The sequence below is a fragment of the Onychostoma macrolepis genome, chromosome 19 (genome assembly GCF_012432095.1).
Source record: "Onychostoma macrolepis isolate SWU-2019 chromosome 19, ASM1243209v1, whole genome shotgun sequence".
Taxonomy (NCBI): Eukaryota; Metazoa; Chordata; class Actinopteri; order Cypriniformes; family Cyprinidae; genus Onychostoma; species Onychostoma macrolepis.
Genome location: NC_081173.1, coordinates 25744751 through 25767176, shown reverse-complemented (window position 1 = coordinate 25767176; position 22426 = coordinate 25744751). Strand labels below are relative to the sequence as shown.

The following is a 22426-nucleotide window of genomic DNA, read 5'->3' as shown; positions in this document are numbered from 1 at the left end:
TACTGCAGCTCCTTAAATACCAACAGACAGAGAGATCATACAGACGACAGGAAGGAGAGAAAGAATGGTTGTACATAGTGTGTTATTAACTGCATACTATTTTTTTTAAATAGTATGTGAAATAATATGCAAATATTTTCAAATGTATGCTACATTGTTGTCACACAGCTTCATTATGTTATATGTTTAATTCAGCAAGTTGTGTTCATCTGGATGTTTGGTATACCATATTTGGTATAAAGTACTGAATGGAGTGTGCTGTGTGGAATACACAACTCAATGCATTTGATTTGATCTTCCATTTTCCCTGTGATGGATGAACTGAAAGCAAAGGTGTGAACCTTTTGGGGTAGGGTCGTATTTGTTTTGGTGATTTCAAATATCAACAGTGTTTCTCTACTGCACCTTTAAGTGTAATTGTTCTCAGCATTACACTTAAAGGTGGAGTAAAAATTATTAAAAAAAACATTTTGAGTAGCAAATCAGCATATTAGAATTATTTCTGAAGGATCATGTGACGCTAAAGACTGGAGTAATGATGCTAAATATTCCAACATAGGCTCATTGGAAATACGTGCCTCTAAATACATTTCTGCAAAACTGGAAAAACGTATCTATACAAACGAAGAGCATTAACTTTTAGCGACACTCCTCGGATATTTGAATTATAAATCACCGAAATACATACCCGAAGCAACGTAATAAAAACACAGCAATGCGTGCCCATATCAGCGTAACAAATATGTGTGTTTTAGCACCACTCACTGGACGTTTCACTTTGAAACTGCCTCGAAACATGCAGCAAGCTAATAACGGTGTTGCAGAAATGTATTTAGAGGCACGTATTTCCAATGAGCCTGGGTTGAAAAATCCAGCGTTGCATCACCGGAATGAATTACATTTTAAGATATATTCAAATAGAAAACAGTTATTTAAAATATTTTTGATAAATAAATGCAACCTTGGTGAGCATAAGAGCCTTGTTTCTTACTGACCAAAACTTCAGTGTAATGTGGTCTGCAGCATTAAAAATTGTATTGCTTCTTCATTTGCCACTCTGTACATCGAAGATCAAGTGCATTGCATTGTGATATACAGTACTCAATGTTTAATATACAAGCAGAACTTAGGTAAAAAAGTAGGTCATTTCCTGCATACTGAAAATGTACATACTTTGCAGAGTATTCTGACCATATACTGCAAAACAGCATGATAGTACAAGCCATTCTGAACACAAGCAGTGATCATGCAGAGGAAGAAAATGATGGAAAAAGAAGTACGAGAGACTCACTGCTGTTCATTGTCAGTGAAGTGCAGATCTAGTTTGAGCTGGACGTCCACCTCACTCACAGCTTCCTCCACCTGAGAGACACACCAACACACCTGTCAATCAAAATAACTGCAGAATCTCTACAGCATTCCTGCAGCTCAAACAATAGAGCATGTGTTCATATTTTCATCGAATGCTTTAGATAATCCATAAATGTAATGCAAGATAGAGTAAGGTGCAAGAAGACTCATATCAATCTGTCATAAAACATAATAGTAATGTACCATCAATCAACTAATCAATATTAGTTAATGAACTGTCAGCCAGCTGAATATTTTAATCAAACAACATAAAGCTGTTGCTATGTGGTTGCCGGGGTGTTTGGGTGATTGCAATCTATCTTTATGATCTCTGCATTTTGACCTCTATATGGCTGGTTGTTTTGAGAATGTTTATTGAAAAAAAAAAAAAATATATATATATATATATATATACTGTATATATATATATATATATATAATATATATAAAACTAGCACAGCTGTCCTGAGATGTTATTCATCATGTTGTAACAATGTTTAATGATGTTTCCCATGTGCAGAATCTTTATGATCACATGTTGAATCTTGGCCTTTGTATGTGATCATGCCAACAAGCCCATTGTTGCAATTAAATTAAATTATCAAATAATACTTGCCTTACACGACTAATGATAAATATATCAAAATTAAATTACATTTTATATTTCATAATTAGTAATAGTAAAAATAATTACATACGATACAACTTACAATATTAATAATAATAATATTATTATCTCATATATCCGCTTCAAGAGACCTACCTGCAAAGATGAAAACTATGCACAAGTGCACCGAGGGCAAAAGCTGCTTTAAACACAAAGGGTGGTCACACCAAATGTTGATTTAATTTAGTTACTAGAAGTTAATTGATAAAGAAAATCTATTTATGGCATTATTTTTTGACAGCATCCTCGTTTTACAGCATTTTTACACAAGTGCCTAAAACTTTTAACAGTACTGTAGCTTTGCAGGTAGGTCTCTTGAAGCATCTTGGAGACGTTGCCACAGTTCTTCTGGATTGAGTCTGTCTCAGTTTGTTCTGTTTCTTCATGTGATTCCAGACAGACTGGATGATGATCAGATCAGATCTCTGTGTGGAGCACTGGCTGTCGTCAGACAAAAATCTCACTGGATTATTACAATTAATGACAAAATCAATGTTTGGAAATGTAAACTGATGTGTCCTACTGAAATAACTGACTTAAAACCATTTTTAGCTTGTGAAAATACTAGCGTTCTAATCATTTGTATATATCCTGTAAAATAAAATAATACAATACATTTTATTTTAAAATAACATATGTTTAAACACTTTCTTATAGTGCAGTATTATTTAATGTTATTTAATTTATATATTTTAATTAGTAGTATAATATGTTTTACGTTACATTTTTTACGTTTTGTATGTTTAATTTTTATTTCACGCATTGTTTCCCTTGTGTAGAATCTTTATGTGATCTCGTGCGAGAAAACGGAACCACACAAATTTTATGTGCTCTCACATATGCACACATACAGCAATTAATATGTTATATTTTTTTGTTTGTTTTTTTCCCCCCATAAGGATGTTTCAATTGAAAACATGATTTTAGCATTTGCTGTTTCCATGCATCTCCTCTAGAAAGGAACCCTGATGTGATTTACACAGAAGGTTCCGCCCCTTTCTGAGAAACTGCTGCACTCTGCCGATCTTTGAAAACAAACAGGGCTGCTCCAATTATTGATACACAGTTTGATTAAACTCACACTCTGGGGAAATGGAAAGCTATTTTTAGAAGTCTTATCTGAGAGGGAGAGACATAGAGTGAGACAGAGAGGAGCGCGGCTACAGATAACTGCTTCAAGGTTAATAAGAAAGATGGCCGTAGAAATCTGATAAGACACTCTCCCCACCCACAATTCCCTACCTCTCTCTGCCGCTCTCATTTCACATATTTTATAACATCTAAAATGAGCTGGAGTGACACAATTGGTCATAATACTTGAATATAATACAGTGCTGTCAAAAAAGTAAGCACACCCTTTGAAAGGTGTAGCTTTCTTTTTGTTGCTGTTCTTCAATATGTTTGGTCATACTGATAGTGGAATGCAATTTCTGTAAATAGATAAGACAATAACAAATGGCCCTTGGAATGTACATTTCTTGTGTGGAAAAAGTTAGTACATACTGTAACATCATAGATTAGTGTAAAATCTTGAAATCAAATACTGTTCATATTAATATTTCAAATATATATTTGTTTCAAATAAAATAGCTTTCTAATCATCAAAGAATCCTGAAAAAAAGTATCACAGTTTCCATAAAATATTTACAATCACAACTATTTTCAACATTGATGATAATAAGAATCCTGAAAAAATTGCATTGCTGTTTCTAAATAAATATTAAGCAATTGTTTTCAACATTGATAACAATAAATGTTTCTTGAGCAGCAAATCAGCATAATAGAATGATTTCTGAAGGATCATGTGACACAAGACTGGAGTGATGATGCTGAAAATTCAGCTTTGTATCACAGGAATCAATTACATTTTAAAATATATTCATATAGAAAACAGTTATTTTAAATTGTAATACTATTTCACAATATTACTGTTTTTACAGTATTTTTCATCAAATAAATATAGCATTGGTGAGCATAAGAGACTCGTATAATATAAAAACCCTATAATATTGTGCAGTTTACCTCTGAACCTGTTTATTTAACAGGATTTTGACTAAATTATGTATAAAAGTTAAAATTATTCCGATTCATACTCGTACTTTCTCAGGGATTTGAACCTATAACCTTCTGGCTGGCATCCTGCTTCTTTAATCGCTAGCTTCACATGTGTTCATCTCTTCTGTTGTCAGAGCAGCAGGACACTCACCCTCTCGCCGTCCAGCAGCAGGTGCACTCTGAAGTTCATGCGGTCCTCCAGGGTCACCTCTTCATTCCTGTACAGGATCTGAAAGATCCGACTGAACACGCCGCCATCGTGAACCCCTGCGCTGCTGAAACTGCACTCGCCTACCCGCAGCAAGACAGACAGACAGAAAGGAAGAAAAGGTAGATTATTTCTCTGCTGTGCACATCACAGCATCTTCATAGAGAAATTCTCCACTGCCTGAACATCAAAGCATATTCAGTGACGCTTGCCTGCAGAAAGAGAGATGTAGATGTTTCATTCATATTCAGTCTGTTGTTTTCAGACGGTATTTTCTGACTGCGTTTGGCAGGATTGTGATTTGAGGCTTTTAGAATTCGAGAGGAAGCAAAACATCAAATGAAAATACTTACGCTGTCAGAGAGCAGGGCCTGCAGGAATACTATTATTATATCTCAATTGCAGTTCCTAGATAGTGCCCTAGCTCCTAGATGGAGAACAAGAGGAGACTTTGGGTTGAAAGATAGCCCAAAGTGTAAAACATATGTACATTACATTTTTGTTTGCTACAAAAATGCACTGTTATAAAAAAAAAAATATATATATATATATTCCCATATTTGACTAAATTTGTTCTCCAGTTAAATTTTAGCAGAAGCTTCTGAGAAGAGTTTAAAGAGCCACAAGTGAGCACTGAAAGTTTCCTCTAAGGAGAGAGAATCATGAATCTGTCCATCAGATCCAGAATTACTCGTGCCGTTTTTCAGTAACCTGACACTAAAACAGCCACCATCAAGGCCGCAAGCATCAAACGTTGGCCACTGGCTCCACATCCAGCCAGAGAGAGACAGAGATCTCGTCTGTGACTGCTGACAGCACCTCAGCGGGGTTTCTCTTCAGTGGAGAAGATGATAGCGCGTGTCAGAGAGGTGCTGAGCGGAACGGTGAGGGTCTCTCGTAAAGACAGACCCCCGCTGCGTCCGTCTCTCTCTGTTTGCCTCTTTCTGTCTGTCTCTCTCTTTCTATGTCTTTCTTCCTCTCTGCTTGTCACCAAAAACAGTTCTGCAGTGTGCTGAAGCCCCAGAGACCCGGAGAGAGAGCCATACAGTAGAGTCTGATCTTGCCAGAGGAGTCGTGGGGAGTGTGTGTGTGTTTGATGGAGAGGAAGAGTCAGAAATCCAGAAAAAAGATGATGGATCGGGTCAGTGTGTTTCTGATGAACACCACTATTTCTAGCCATCTGACAGCAGTATGGAAATTTACAGCACTGCACTGGAATGAGGCATATTGGATAATCTATAATATACCTTTTAAAGAGATAGTTCACCCAGAAATGAACATTTCGGTTAGTTAATCAACCTTGTGTTGCCAAAACCTTCCATATATCAAGAAAAGAGGATTTTTTAATGTGTCTAGCTCTAAAATAATAAAATCACACAATAAAAATGATTACAAAAGTAGATTATTTGTTCACTAGTCCTTTGAATTCTATTGTTAGCTTTGTTTTTGCAGACTATAGACTTTCATTTGCACATTTATAGAAGAAGCTACAATGATCAAATCATACTTCTGAAATAAATGATTCAGTCACAGATTGGACTGATTGATTTCACAAGGTAAATCACTTCAGTTAACAGTCCATACTTAAATATCAGTCTGTTCCTCACATAAAGCTATCATGTGACTTCAGAAGAATTGGAATATAGTGCATGAGTCATAAGACCCAAGTATAGATATTCATGATGTATGATTTTTTTCACCCTTAAAAATGTCTTTAGAGAGCCACTAGATCTAAAAATCAAACATTTTTCTATGAATAAATTTGCATTGCTGTATAATTTGATAAAATAATAGACTTGATTATGTGAGAACAATAGAAAAAAGTTCTGGAAGTATTCCTGGGATCCTTTAGTAATGTCAATGACAGAATCATGCCGATGAGTGATGCAGTGTCGTCTGAGGGCCTGAAGACATCGGGCATCCAACAAAGGTCTTGGCCTTGTCCCTTACACAGATATTTCTCCAGTTTCTCTGAATCTTTTGATGATGTTATGCACTGTAGATGATGATATTTGCAAAGCCTTTGCAATTTGACGTTGAGGAACATTGTTTTTAAAGTATTCCACAATCTTTTTACGCACTCTTTCACAGATTGGAGAGACTCTGCTCATCTTTACTTCTGAGAGACTCTGCCTCTCTAAGACATCCCTTTTATAGCTAATCATGTTACAGACCTGATGTCAATTAACTTAATTAGTTGCTAGATATTCTCCCAGCTGAATCTTTTAAAATATTTCTTGCTTTTAACAGCCCTTTGTTGCCCCCGTGCCAACTTTTTTGAGACCTGTAGCAGGCATCGAATTTAAAATGAGCTCATTTAGTGGATAAAAGTGTACAGTTTCTCAGTTTAAACATTTGTTATGTAATCTATGTTCTATTGTGAATAAAATATTGGCTCATGTAATGTGAAAGTCTTTTAGGTTTCATTTTATTCAAATTTAAAAAACGTCCCAACATTTCCGGAATTTGGGTTGTATTCAAAAAGTCTCTTATTGTGTTTCAGAGCTGAAAGAAAGCCTGGAACAATGTAACGGTAAGCTTATATATCTGGCTGTTTTGTTCTAGTGCAGATAGTGATGCAAAATGTGTCATAAGTATACTTTTCTTTTGTATAAAAGTGCCTTCTAAATGAATAAATGTAAAATAATCTGAAAATTGGGTATTTTTTCAACTTAAGTACTTTTTTTTTGGTAACATCTTAGGTGTTTCACAGCTCTCCTTTTATCAAGAAAATGCTGATAGCGTTTGATGGACACAGTAATGGATAGTGGATCAGGACAGTGTGTTTCTGATGAACGACTGAACAGAAGGGACTGTTTCTGCAGTCGCCTGATTGCAGTATGGTAATTCACAGCACTGCACTGCAATATCACATGGTGTACAGTCAGAATTAGCATTTTAGCTCATATCTCCAGGACTTTATTATCATATGATGTGAGTGTGACATATTATTCATACCTACAATATTATTCCTGGTGTTAACAGTAGAGATTATAATATGCTGTATACACATAGACAGCGCTGCTTAAACATACTGAATGATGTACATGAGTAAAACAAAACAGGTCAGTTTGAGGAAAAACTTGTAAGGCACAATGCAACATAGATTTTGGTTGCACTGTTGTACTGTTTTAACCATTCAAGTTAGTAGAGAGCACAATGATGCTGAAACACTTCAGTTTAGTCAGTCAGCCAGTTGTCCGGATGACATTTTGAAACTGAAAATGAAATCTCATAAGAGCCAGAATGGCTGACAGATCCAAAATGGCTGCTGATGTCAGTGAGTGTGTGAGTTTGAGTCGGACCGCTGCTGGCAATCAGTCAATTGAGCAGCACCAAGACTCAATGTCAGACAGAGGCTGCGGGGCTTCTGCTGCCAAATACACACTCACACACACACACACACACACACACACAACTCCTCAATCAAGACATTAAGATACAATAGCCAAAGAAAACCGCTGCATTATCTCATATGACACGAGCAAAATGAGCAACTGGACGAACAGGAAATACTTATTTTATGTACTAGTTGGATAAATGTAAAAGGGAAAAGACAAAAAGATTTATTGCTTATGGCTTTGTTTTGGGTCAGTAAGATTTTATTTATTTATTTTTAAATAAATAAATTATTGTATTCAGCAAGGATGCATTAAGTTGATCAAAAGTGACAGTAAAGGCTTTCATGTTGGTAAAAGAAATAGTTCCTATTTTTATATTTCAATTTCAAGTAAAAAATGAAGAATGAAGAATGAAAATATGAAGTAGAAGAACTTATTTCAACAGTGATAATAATACGAAATGTTTTTGAGCAGCAAATCAGCATTATCAAGTAATGATGCTGAAAATTTATCTTTGCACCACAGAAATAAATTGCATTTTAAAATATATTCAAATAGAAAAGAGTTATTGTATATTGAAATTATATTTCACAATATTATTGTTTTTACTGTATTGATAAAATAAATGCTACTTTTGTGGACATGAGAGACTTGCTGATCCCAAATGACAGTGTCTTTATGTTTGTTTGTTTAGAAACACTAGAATTACAAGCAAGTCTATGCATCAGCAAAAAAATAAAAAATAAAAAACCAAGACAGCAGACATCCAACAACAAACTTGTAGTCTTGTTGGTTCCTCGCACATAAAGAGATGAAAGTTTGCCCAGAAGCTCATTATAGTGCAGTGATGTCAGTCAGACAGCAGTATTTGATCTGGAATCACACGATTCAGACGAGTATCTGAGGCCTCAGCGAATAAACCTGTGTCACTTTCAGAAGAATGCTAACACACTAACTGAATGCAAAATAGGACATAAACAGCAGTCCCATAGGTGAATAGGAGTGATTCATTCTCAAAATTGTGTGTGGTAAGATATTAAAACCACGGTGTCTTGACAGTATAGTGTTAAATTAGATTTTATAAGGGGCTTTTCAGTGTGTTTTTCAAAAATAGTTATTTTGGATCTTTTGAACATGGTCTTAAACAGGTGTTGTAACAGCAGTGTGTACACTGATAATTTTGTGTGTGTGTGTGAGAGACCAAAGAAGCCATCAGTGTTGTGAAAACAGACTATATTTTCACCTGACACAACATGACCTGTGGAAACATGGTGCCCGTGTCCCTGACTGCCGTCAGATGGTCATAAAGCAGCCTGTAGATTACTGTTTTGAGCACAGAGTGTGAGCTGAGAATGTGAGAAGAATGTAAGTTAGACACAGAACAAGACATAGGTAACGGGTAAATTACCTAATAAATTAGTTTCAAAAGAGCGTGAATTACATAGAGAGTGTATGTTTGTAATCAAGGGGTCATAGAAAACCATGAGAAAATTAATTTAATCATTCAGCAAATGCATTCCTTTATATGTGTATTATAATGGTAAAATCAGCCGCGAGAGGCCATGTGTTACAGTGATATTACTATGCTATAAGGGTAATGCATATTAAAACATGGCAGCAAACAATAAAAGTAAACATTTAACAAATAATTGGATGTATTAGATTTGTATTATTATTAATAGGCTATATAGTTTGTTGATGATATTGTAGACATTTATGTAAATATATAAGATGTTAAAATAATAAATAAAATTATATTAAAATATATTTAAAAAAATAATAATATTAATAAAATATTAATAGATTATACATTCATATTACATTTTACAATATGTATATATTATATCTATATATTATATAATACATGTGTGTGTGTGTGTGTGTGTGTGTGTAAATATGTAAAATTTAAAAATTCAAATTTTAAAAAATAAAATAAAAATTTTTTGCATCAGCATTGAACTAAGTCGTTGTATTGCACTTTTTGTCGATTTGTATTTGACTTTGAAAGTAAGTGAGTATTAGTCCATGATCAATAATTTATCCAACTCTAAAAGCCTTATATCTAGATAGTAAATTCTAGAGACTTTATCTCTGTATCTCTCTTTGTCCTCTAAAGGCTGTGTTTTTTGTCTCAGAAAATAGTTTATTCTTCACATTTATTTTTAACAGCAGGAGCGGAAAAAGCGAGGGGAATCCTTCCAAAGCTTCTGGGAAAGAGCCCTGGAATGCTCGCATTCATCCAATGGGCTTCACTATCATCCTCTATCCAGCAAAACAAGGTAATAGGCTGTATAATTGTAACCAAAATGAAGTCCTCACAAACAAATGCATTGTGCACAATAACAGGAGCATTGCTTACAGCAAGTGATTTAATGTTCAACAGTAATTGTCTCTGAAATTGTTGTTTAAGAAGTTAAATTAGTTTCAAAAGTGCTGCTTTAATGTGCCTTTAAAGGGAATTAATTCAAAGATGCATCTCCTCTGAGAGGATTTTAGCTTGCTGATAGTTTAAAACCCTCTCTCGGATGATGCATCTTGAATCTAAACCACCACCACTAAAAATATTAGGTAAAAGAAAAGAATGTGGACACACACACAAACCGATGTCGCTGACTGATTAGTTGCATGTTGTCTGACATGTTGATGCTGCACACATGGAAACACTGGTATGAAGAAAGTAAATATATGAAGTTCTCACCTGTGTATCCAGGTGTTGTGGCAGTGATTCTGTGGGGAACTCGAGGAGATACACGCAGACCTGCCCTCACCTGATAGAAACTGAAATTGACAGAGAATTGTTGAATTATTATAGATTTTATTCCCAGATTACAAAGTGGAAAAGTCAGTGGAATACAAATAATTTGTAAAAACATTCATTATCATACAAGATTACAGTTAAACAACTGAAAAACAGAACAAATTACAGTTTGCCTGAGGGTGGGGGGGGGGGATGGAACTAGGTGGTTTGCTGGAGTTAAAATGGTCTAGATGCAATGAGAAAACTCCCAAACTCAAGGCAACCAGCTTCAGGACATTGTTGAGAGTACTCAACATGAAAAAAGTTGCTGTATGTATAACTTTGAGATTGTTGAATGTATAACAATTAAAGTTGGTCTGTGCTTTCAACAAACACTATAAGTTGTGAAGACAAAACTAATATTTTTGTTCAAGTTCTATATCCAAGTTCAGTAAGTTTTCCTGTTAATTAGAATAAGAAGAACTTTGAGGATAAAAAAAAGCATGTCAGGGAACAGAAAATGAAAGGCCATTGCACACTGAGTCTGAAATTTTCGCATGTTGAAACATGCGTTTTTTCGCATCTGTAGCAAGCTTTTTGAGAGGTGTTTTGACAATTCAGAGCCACCATACAAGCGAACGCCAAAATCCAGAATGGCGTTGTCAAGTTTATCCACTTCGTCTCGCAGCTCAAAACATCGTAAAGATCCTTGTACACTGAGTTCACAGAAATTGGTGGATTAATTAATATGCATCGGACTCAGTGTGCAAGCTTTCTGTGTGTGACAAACTTTTGGGGATGACGAATACGAAAAAACGCATACAAAATTTTCAGACTCAGTGTGCAAGGACTTTAACACCCGTGGCTTCTGATCAGGGCCGTCCTTTGGGCGGTGCAACTGGTCCTGTGATGAACCCCCTGGAACACGATCGTGAACGGACCGAGGCCCCGCGTCAGCCAGGGACGGCCCTGCTTCTGATGATACATTGAGGTCTTATGAAGCGAAACGATCGGTCTGTGCAAGAAACTGAACATTATTTACAACATTATTACCTGTAATCCAGCGCCTCAGGCAAACAGGGAAATCTGATTATTTTCCACAAACTGGTTCTTTCAGACAGTTTGTTTCAATTACGTGATTGGACAATGACGAAACGTATACATACACAAAGTGCTCAATAATGATGTGAAAGTGGATGTTTTACGTGTCTAATGCATATAAAGTGAATAAAATAGTCTTTTTCACTTTCATTTTGCCCCTTTATTTAAGTGCTCGTTTGGTTCACACATGCGCTTATCAGCAGCTCATTGGTCTTCGGTCCGATTCGGATCTGTTTCCTCAGTTCAGTGACTGTTAGAGGAACTGGAGCACTGAATGAGTTCATTCATCACAGGATCATATACACCGGTATTTTGGCTCATTTCCAGTCCGGAAGTGAGCTTGTAGATTAGACGGTTTGAGACGGTGCAGTCCAATTTGGTGAGCTGGTTCAACTAGTTCACCAAAAAGAACTGATTGAAAAGAATGATTCGTTTGCAAACCAAACTCTGGACCTTTTGCCTGAAGCGCTGGATTACAGGTGATAATACTGTAAATAACGTACAGTTTCTTCACAGACCGATCATTTTACTTCCATATGACCTCAATATGTTGTTAGGTGCCACAGGTGTTAATATTGTGTTCCTTGATATGCTTTTTGACTCTCAAAATGACGGTAGCCACGGTTTCAGCTACAAATCGTCTTTACTTTTCTACTGAAGAAATCTTGGATGACCTGAGGGTCAATAAATTTTCATTTTTGGTTGAACTATTTTAACTGGCATCTCTAAAAACCATCAATTTTTGGAGTTTTTTTTTTTTTTTTATAAAGTGTTCCTTTAAACTAGGTATTTGTAAGTGAGTTCCCTCAAAAATTATAGATTATTACTCCAGGTGACTGAGCACATACTACAGATAGAACATATTAGTTCAATTTCATATATGTATACAATGAATGTTCCTGAAATCCGGTCATTTGAACTCTACAAACACCACCAAACTTGTGTTACCTAATAAAAGGCATTTTCTTCCCAGCCGTACTGGTGAAGACCTCCACAAATGTATCTAAATTATTAATTCCTTCAGGACAAAATGGCAATAAATAATGGATATAATGCATGTTCCTATACCACTTACACTGACCAAGATCAAGATAAACAGCCGTTGATCTGGTCAGTGTGAAGTTTTATGCAGTGAATCTCTATTAAATCATAAATAATGATGGTGAATTAATGTGAAAGCTTAGTCGGCATGTTCAGACAGCCCAGGCTCCATCAGGGGGATTGTACAAAGGTCACCTTGGCCAGTGAAGTGACTGCAGTTGCATGTTAAATGTTGAAGCACTTCACAGATCATGCTGCAGCTCCCTGGAGATCCTGAGCTAAGTCAGGTCATCCTGAAACATCTACAGTATGTTTACAGTACATGCTAAAATATGTCTACAACCAGAGATGGGCATAAATACATGAAAATATATTTAAAATAAAAATACAAAATACTGCCTGCAAAAATATATTTAAATACAAATACAAAATACTGCCTGCAAACATGTGTTTAAATACAAATACAGTGTTTTGTATTTTGAAAATACATAAAATACATTTGAAAACTGGCCATCCAGCGAAGTACCACTATTAAGGCTTGTTCGCACCAAGAATGATAATTATAAAAGAAACTTTATTAGCGAATCCTAAGCATGTGCTGCTGCAGTTATGTGATCTGTCACTGTAAATGCTTGAATTCTATAACACAGGATTGCTTTTGATTGGCTGTCAATGTTTTCATCATTCATCAGTAGTATAAAATTGCTCTTAAAGTGATTTGGACAATATCATGTTTTTTGTGCTGTTATAGTTGTGGTGTGGACTCTGCTATTTGTTTAGATTTAAAAAAGTTTTTAGATCTGGTCCCACTTTATATTAGGTTGCCTTAACTACTATGTACTTCAAAAAATAAGTACAATTTACTTATTGTATTCATATTGTATTGCAAAACACTTCTGCTGCTATTGAGGTGGGATACGGGTAAGGTTAGGGACACGTTTGGTGGTATGGGGAGGTTTAAGGGTGGATTAAGGTGTAAAGATGATACATGGGGCAAATTTTTGAGCAATTTTGCCGAGCAACTTTTTTGAGCAATGTTGCTTGGGCGCTTTCCCATTGAGAATGGGTGACAAATTTCTATCTGGATAACTTTAGATCGGTCGTGGGCCCTGTGTCTCACCTGGTTGCCTGTTGATGGCAACATATCAAACATTAAAAAGTTTATCATTACCGTTACATATAGTTTCTCTCGGGGCGCACACACAGTAAGCTGCCTTTCAGAATGCGAGTGGGCCTACTGAATCCTTGAGTTCTCTTTCACAGCATACTGCACTTTTATTAACTCATCTCTCACTTTATTACTCATGTTTTTAATCTCCCTAATGGGTCAATAGGTCCTGCCCACTAAAACCTGCAATGATATATTAGCATACTACAATATTGAAACGATATAGAAAATGTTCAGTCGTTCACACTTTGTATATTCACCAACATATAGCTATATTGCCATATCACCCAGCCATAGCAAGCAGTAATGCTTAAAGTTTAATAAATACAACTGACTAGCTACTTGATAAAACCAAAATTTTACCAAAATAAACTAAACAATTATCAAGCCTGACTGGCTAGTTCTAATGTCCAGTGCTAGTGATAATTATTAAAACGGTTATTTTCCCCTTCCTAGAATATCCAACATTTTTGTTGTGCGGGCCATAAACTTTAAACATAGGGAAAACAGTTGCTGCATGCTTTATCGCCTCATTTTGATATAATGCAAATAGAACTGCAATAACTATTTCAAGCATTTTGTATGTTTTATACACGCAAAATAGCATGTATTTCACAGAAAATCCAGAATTGTCAAGCTAACAAAGTAAATAGCGCTGTGAATGTTTAAATGGTTTTCAACGAATGGGACATTTTACTCAAAATTAAATATCTTCAAAAGATTTTGGCTTTAATAACATTTCCCCAAGAAACATGGGGTCCTCCATGATTCTTTCCGACAGCAAAGCACTTGAATGTGACAAACTTCAGAAGTGGGAAGTAGGAAATTTCCGCACATGAAGGCAGCATTATTCCTTATTTCCTTACAGGACTCATGAAAATTCACTCAAATCTAGATGGACTTGTACAGCTGCAGCTCACATGAAAGTGGCATGTCTGAACTAGTTGACACAGGAAATCAACTGCATAATAAAGAGGTTGACTGGCAAAAAGTATGTTATGTATTTTGAAAATACAAAAATACTAAGCTTAAATGTATTTAAATACAAAATACATTAGATTTTTTTTCAAAGGTATTTAAATACAAAATACAAAATTGTATTTCAAATATGTATTTTAAATACATTTATCAGAAATACTGCCCATCCCTGTCACGGGGATGGGCACACGTCAAAAAAATAAAAAGTATAACATCCACAAGCTTACTGCATCTACAGTACATACAGTATTAAACACAACCACAATTTACACTGCAATTTCAACAGACCATTTGATCACATGCTAAAACAAACAAACAGCATGATATGCACTGTAGCATGAGTAAAACACTTTTCACTTGCTAAAAATGTCCGTAGCACAACCGTAGTTAAACATATACAGCACTGCTCAAGCTACAAAACATATGAAATGCATATCACTGCAAAAAAAAAAAAAAAACAGCTTATGGTATTTTGCTGGTGTTTAAGTTTTTGTGGTTAGATGATGACTGGGTTTGATGATTAATTCAGTGAGCATAGCTGTGCTGATGTCAGTAACAACATAAAAAATAACAGTATGTCTAAAATTATAAATTACTTTACATTTACATTTAGCAGACGCTTTTATCCAAAGCGACTTACAGTGCATTCAGGCTATACATTTTTTTTTTTGTATCAGTATGTGTGTTCCCTGGGAATTAAACCCACAACCTTTTGCGCTGCTAACGCAATGCTCTACCACTGAGCCACAGAAACACTTCTGTTTTACTTCTGTGTAAGCATTTGTTTTTTTGTTTTTGTTTTTTTTTTATAAAAAAATGAGAAGAACATATGTATTCACTTTGTTAATTTTACTTAAAATAAGTGGATTTTAAGTGCAAAATCTTGTGTAAAAAAACAAAAAAAGAAGAAGAAGAGGAAACAAATTAATTTAGCTTTTTTTCCAGTGGGGAAAAAATGGTGTAAAGCAATTTTTGATTCAGAAATTGTTAGTAAATTTCACAATTAATTACAAGGAAAGAGCAAGTAGCATTGAATTAAACATAATATTTTAAAGTAGCATGACTGAAATAGTATTTTCTTGTATTTCCCTGTTGTAACGAAGCCAACGAGACGAGAGACATGCGGATCCATGTGCAAGCTTTATTACAAAGGTGTGGTCAGAAAACAAGCAAGGGTCAAGCAGTGGCAAACGGGTATATCACAGACAAGGCAAAGAGTCATCCAAAACGGGCACGGGTCATTCGACAGTGAACAATATCCAAAGGGGCTAGACAAGAGAGGTAAATGTAAACGTAAGCAATAGTCCAGGCAGGGGAAAACACAATCCAAAACAGGCAAGGCAAGGCAAGGCAAGGCAAGGCAAGGCAAGGCAAGGCAAGGCAAGGCAAGGCATCAGGGGCTCTGTAGAGTAGCTAAAGCTAGGGAAGCGATAAGCGCATACAACACTCGGCAGTGAGGGAGAGAAAGTCCATGGCTTAAGTAAGGTGTGCAAATGGGAATCAGCTGTGTGTGATCAGTGCAATTAGCTGTGTGCGTGTGGTCAGTGCAATGGACGATGGGAACTGTAGTCTGGAGGTGACGTGCAACAGTTAGTGTAGTGCAAGAGTCACTGTGGTGAGTGAGGGACCTCTGGTGGTGAGTGAATGAAAGTTCACAGACCGGATTCATGACACCTGTACTCAAAAATGCATAAAATGTTATTTAAATGCATCATCTTCTCTCCCAATTCAGCACTGTGCAGAGTGTGCTGGGAACTAAAAATCCACCCATACAGTTTCAGCAACAAAAATGATTTATATGGTTCCAACACAAATGTGTTTCAAATGACTTGCAGAAGGAAAAAAAAATCACACAACCGATTAAGAAGAAGAAAAAATAAATAAATAAATAAAGCATATGCGTAGCCAAACATTGCCCCCATTGACTTCCTATAGTATTTTGTGTAAATCAGTGTATACAGAATTTTCATTTTTGGATGAACTATCCCTTTAAGTGGACTTGGAACATAATGAGTCTTTTGGGCTACTTTTATGATACCTTTATGGTGCTTTTGTGTCCATTTTAAAGCTTGAAAGCTTCAGTGTCAGCTCAATTTAATGGACAACTCTTTAAAAATGTCTCTTTTTCTCTTCCACAGAGAAAAAAAAAGGCTTTGGAATAATATGATGGTGAGTAAATGATGACAGAATTCTTCTTTTTCTTCTTCTTTTTCTTCTTCTTCTCCTTCTTCCTCTTCCTCTTCATCTCTTCATTATATCTGCACTTTCAACTAGTGCATATTTGTGTTTAAGTTAGATGTCATATGTCAGTGATTTGTTCTCTATTTGTCAGCATGCTCTGTTGAATATTTGAGAAATCTGCATTGATTTTGTTCTTTTCTGTTTCATTAAATCCACACACATTTTTCAAACCACTACCTCACACCCCAGTGAACCACTGCCCAGCGAATTCTTCCCAAACAGATTCTCAGCGCTCATTATAACACATACGGTTTGGCTCCATCAGGCATATATAGGCCAAAGGTCTATTAGTTCATTTGGCCCCGTTCTATTGTTAGCTGCTTCACTTCAGAGCAGGAACTACATACAGGGCTGTTAAAAACAAACAGTATATTAGAGCAGTGTGTGTCTTATGGGGATTATTTCAGACGAGAGCTTTAGCTTTCTGCTTTATGGAGGCGGAAGGGGGGTCAAATCTCTGCAAAGCTGATGTTTCAGCCAATGGCCTTGCTTTAATCTCAGAGCAGACGGGCTGAGCTCAACAACATTACGAGTGACCTCTACTGCATCACAACCTCTGCTTCACACAGCTGTCAGGAGAACAGTGGAGGATAGAGAGGAAATTCTTGGCTAGATCTGCTGACAGACAGCTGTCTAATGAGACTGTCTACTGTAGATGTGCTGTGGGAGTCTCTAGTGTTTCTAGCTTTATAGACTCGCTTTTTCAGAAACTTTGTTGATCACCCTTGGGATTGAACTTGCAAGCTTTGCGTTAGCAGTGCCCGGATCTTTAAAACAACATGAACCTTCTCTTTGTAGTAAACAATGCGTTCAGCCTTATGTGGTCTTCAAGTCCCCCTGGAAAATTTACCTATGAGTTTGGAAATCATAGTTACAGTGTGATGTGCATTCAAGTGATTTTTGACAGAATAAAGTGGGCACATTTCAGTTTTATTTTTTAGTCTGCCAGCCTTTTGTGTTGTAAAATTAAGTTGAATTAGTAGATTTTTTTTTCTTCAATTTTTATCCCTTTTTTAATCAACAAATGCGAATGTACTGTTAACATAATGTTATCATATTATACTGTTACCATAATTATGACTAATAGCATTTTTTATTTGCCTCCATAAAATGTCTAATTTTTTACAATAAAACAGAAGAATTTATTAAATAAAGAGTAAATAGGATAGAATTTGATTTCATGTTGTCTTTAATTTGGTGGTTGACTTTTTTTTTTTTTTTTTATTATTCTTTTTCTTCATTCAACTTTAAGAAAGTTACATTTTAGATATAGTATAATGGAAAGTATCCATGTAAAAAAAAAAAAATAAATACATAAATGTTGGGATATCAATTTTTAATCATTTCATTCCGTTGTCAAAGAAGAAGAAAGGGGACCTCAAACTAATTAAAAAGTACTAACTAACACTAACTAAAAAGTACACTAACTATAAATATATATTTAGTGTATATATTTAATGTGTTTTATATTTAGTAATATATATTTTATATATACTACCATTGTAGTCAGTAGGATTTTTTTAGACAGACTTTAATTCAGCAAGAATGCATTATATTGATCAAAAGTGACAGTAAAGACACTTCTATTGTTAAAAAGGATTTATATTTGTTTGAAAATAAGAAATAAATGTAAAATAAAGAAAGAAATCAGCATATTAGAATGATTTCTGAAGGATCACGTGACATTGAAGACTGGAGTAATGATGCTGAAAATTCAGCTTTGCATCACAGGAATAAATTACATTTTAAAATATATTCAAATGGAAGTTGTTTTAAATTGTGGTAAATTTCACAATATTACTGTTTGTACTGTATATTTAACTGTATTTTTGATCAAATGAATGTAGCCTTGGTGAGCATAAGAGACTTCTTTCAAAACCATTTTCCAAGCCCCAATCTTTGAACGGTAGTGTGTACATAACATGCCAATGTTATTGAATGTCAACCGCTGGACTAACGTCAAACCCACACCATAAAGGTCACGGAAACACAGTTTTGTCCTTGAATCTCAAATGAGTTCCTAGTCATATCCCTATATGCTGCATAGTTAAAAATCAGTGACCTGAAAAGTCACTGAATTCCCTGTAGACTTCACCTGCTGCTCGCAGCAAGACTGTAATTGATTTGGCTTGAACCGATGGCATGAACATAATGTACAAAAACAGCAAAAATCAATCATTAATCTACCAGTCTACTGAAGTGAACACCTTCACATGACACCTCATGGTCTTAGCGGGGAGATGTATATGAAAACACTGTTTAACACTCAATCAACACAAGCTGCCTCTGTTATAGAAGTTATTTAGATTAAACGTGCATTCAGTAGATACAGGTGATTCTAAAATAGGTGTTGGATCCACATTTAGAGAAGTGTGTCATTTTTTTTGCATCACTAGTGGTACCAAATATATTGTTTCCAAATAGGATTCTTATCTGCTATTGGTCAAACAGATAGTCCCGCCCCAAATTAATGCCATTGGTTGAATTAATGTTATGTCTGAGCCAATCAGGCTGCTTAAATAGATTACAAATTTCCTTTGTTACCAATGATGGCCCAGAAATCACACACTTCACCTTTAAAAAACAAAAAAACAAAAAAAACTTGGAAATTGCATGAAGCACAGTTTTCCTTTCCTTACTATATTACATTACATTAATACTTTCATTCGGCATTAAATTGATAATAAATGGCAGTATTGACATGTCAAGTCACCTTTATTTATATGTATCCGATATGTATAATGTTACAAAAGCTGTCCTTTTTAACTTTATATACATCAGTTTTCAACATTGATAATATGAAATGTTTCTTGAGCAGCAAATCAGCATATTAGAATGATTTCTGAAGGATCATGTGACACTGAAGACTCGAGTAATAAATTCAGCTTAAATTGCAACACAGGCATAAATTACAAATAGTTTAAAATAGTTATTTTAATAGTAATAATATTTTACAGTATTACTGTTCTTACTGTATTTTTGATCAAATAAATTCAACCTTCAAAAACTTTAAAAACATCTTACAAAATTTGTTTTGTTTTTTCCCATTAGAGACGATGCATATGTCTGCTAAAAGTAAATTTTGTCAGCTTTTAGGAATAAACTCACTGTTAGCATAATGAGACATGAACCAAAACTCCGGTCTTTATGCTACATAATAACACAAAATGAATGCCACACAATGCCGTCTATTCATTGTATCCAAAAAGAACATGGAAAAATGCCTGGAATGTGACAATTAAACTGATTCAAAGTGGTTCTTAGTGTTTATACGTGGTGCTGTCACCATGTGCTCTTCCTGAACAGGTTGTTTAGAGAACAGACGCTTAACAAAGCCTTCAATAGACACACAGAAGAACTCAGAACTTACCCTCTCTGGAAGAGATCCACATTGTGAAACTTGTGCAGCTCCAGCGAGAACTCCACAGTGCCCTGTACGTCCGACATCATCTATTCCATCACCTAGAGAGACACACAAAAGTTCATTTGCAGCTGAACACATCGAGACTTCCATTGTCTTGTTATCTAATCCAGAATGCATTTCTCTTTCAGGACTCTCAGTGTTGCTGTACCGTTGTCAGCTGAGCCGGTTGCCCATTGTGAGGGAGTGTGTTTACCGTGGTAACCTCAATGAACACAATCCGGTGACTCAAGAGCTGCTAGAGCGGCGGATGCACACGCGTGACTCAGGAAGACGCCATCTCTAATTACTCAGGCTGTGACTCATCCCAGACAATATTTGTTCTGAGAACCCGATGTGCCGCTCTGCAGCAAACCAATGTACGACACGCGGCTCCAAGACGGATGACAGCAGTGGCATTTCTGGACGTGATCCCAAATCATACTTATGACACCATCCGTCTGAGAGACGCCGCAGCTCAGGCTGAACCTGTGTGAGTGTGTGGCAGTAATCGTATCTAATGGCTTCTTCCCACACAACAGGTTGTGATGTGAGTCCAGTGCTTGTGACATGAGAGGAATGGCTGGAATTCAAGAGAATATTTGCTTTCACTCAGTTTGTCTGTCTGTCTGTCTTTTTGTCCTGACATTTTGTGTATATTTAAGACAATAAAGCACATTTCCCCCCAAATTCTCATTACTGTGAAACACAAAGTTGTCTCCTCATTACTGTTGCATGGGAAAAAAAATATGGCAGCATTTGTTATACTGCCTTTCATTCATTCAAAATTAATTCAGCTTAATTGAAAAAAAATGGGAAAACAATATTTCTTCTGTAATAAAGAAAAGAGTGTATTACAGCAATGAGAATCATCATTAAAAATGCTGAGAAAGGCAATATCAGGCTCATTATTGTAATGAGAAATGAGGGGTAAAATGTGTTTAATTATCCTGAAAATAATGTTGCAGTGAAAAAAAAAAACTCCTAAGGGTTTTTATAATAGAAACATTGGCTTTATTTTTTGTATTATCTGTATCTGTCTGATATTGGAAGAAGATAATATCAGAGTAATTGCCATGTATATCTATAGTTTCAATTATGTTATGTTTAAAAAAATATCTTGATTAGAGCTTACTAATAAATATTTATTAAAAACAACAGACAAAAATGTATAGACTTATACAATTAGCTGTCATATCAGTAACTATATATGTACTGATTGGAAATAATTCTAGTGCTTATATTTGATTAGTAATAATTTGATTTTGATTAGTAATAATTTGATTAGGGATGGGGGTTGTTGTAATTCAGATCAATATCCTCAACTTCAGTTCTCAGTGAAGCTTAGATTAGACTTGCCAAACCAATTCAAATGAGATGAAAATCATTTGGTTTAGTGCCTGAACAAAATTAGTACCTGTGTCACAGACTGGCACATCAACACATTGGTGTTTATAAGCAGCTTCCCACAAACTCCTCCTGATTCTTATGCTTTGGTGTCAGAATGCTGTATCCCACAATGCAATGCACTTGACCCTTCATTTTAAGTATGATGAATGTAACAATATCAACTGCAGTATTTGGTAATACTTTACTTGAAGTCTTATGTAAAATGCATCATGTATCATAATGTAATTCATAATGTTTCTTTGAATACGTAATTGTAACCAGACTTTAATGCATTATAATATTTACAGATTCCTTGTTACATCTAAAAATTGTTTGTTTGTCATGTATTTCAGTGCATTTTTCTAAAGGTGCATCAATGATAATATACAGTGGGTACGGAAAGTATTCAGACCCCCTTAAATTTTTCACTCTTTGTTATATTGCAGCCATTTGCTAAAATCATTTAAGTTCATTTTTTTTTCCCTCATTAATGTACACACAGCACCCCATATTGACAGAAAAACACAGAATTGTTGACATTTTTGCAGATTTATTAAAAAAGAAAAACTGAAATATCACATGGTCCTAAGTATTCAGACCCTTTGCTGTGACACTCATATATTTAACTCAGGTGCTGTCCATTTCTTCTGATCATCCTTGAGATGGTTCTACACCTTCATTTGAGTCCAGCTGTGTTTGATTATACTGATTGGACTTGATTAGGAAAGCCACACACCTGTCTATATAAGA

At 35.4% G+C, this 22426-nt stretch overlaps 2 protein-coding genes across 9 annotated transcripts in view; one reads left to right on the top strand and one right to left on the bottom strand.

Moving 5' to 3' along the window:
- fam135b (family with sequence similarity 135 member B) overlaps positions 1–22426 on the bottom strand; it is a 54722-nt gene that overhangs the window by 21483 nt on the left and 10813 nt on the right. The window contains exons 1-5 of one of the 2 annotated variants that reach the window (XM_058753474.1): positions 20460–20595; positions 20258–20349; positions 10320–10399; positions 4224–4363; positions 1292–1362 (exon numbers count right to left, since the gene is read on the bottom strand). In XM_058753474.1, the coding sequence (XP_058609457.1) occupies positions 1292–1362; positions 4224–4363; positions 10320–10399; positions 20258–20337 (371 nt within the window). In that variant the 5' untranslated portion in view covers positions 20338–20349; positions 20460–20595. Of the gene's footprint in view, positions 1–1291; positions 1363–4223; positions 4364–10319; positions 10400–20257; positions 20350–20459; positions 20596–22426 lie in introns of those variants that run through there. The other variant, XM_058753473.1, reaches the window with a different exon arrangement.
- LOC131525625 (collagen alpha-1(IX) chain) overlaps positions 20652–22426 on the top strand; it is a 49926-nt gene continuing 48151 nt past the window's right edge. For 6 of the 7 annotated variants that reach the window (XM_058753484.1, XM_058753483.1, XM_058753482.1 and 3 more), the window contains exon 1: positions 20652–20780. The gene's annotated coding sequence lies outside the window, so the exon portion shown is untranslated. The remainder of the gene's footprint in view (positions 20781–22426) is intronic. The other variant, XM_058753477.1, reaches the window with a different exon arrangement.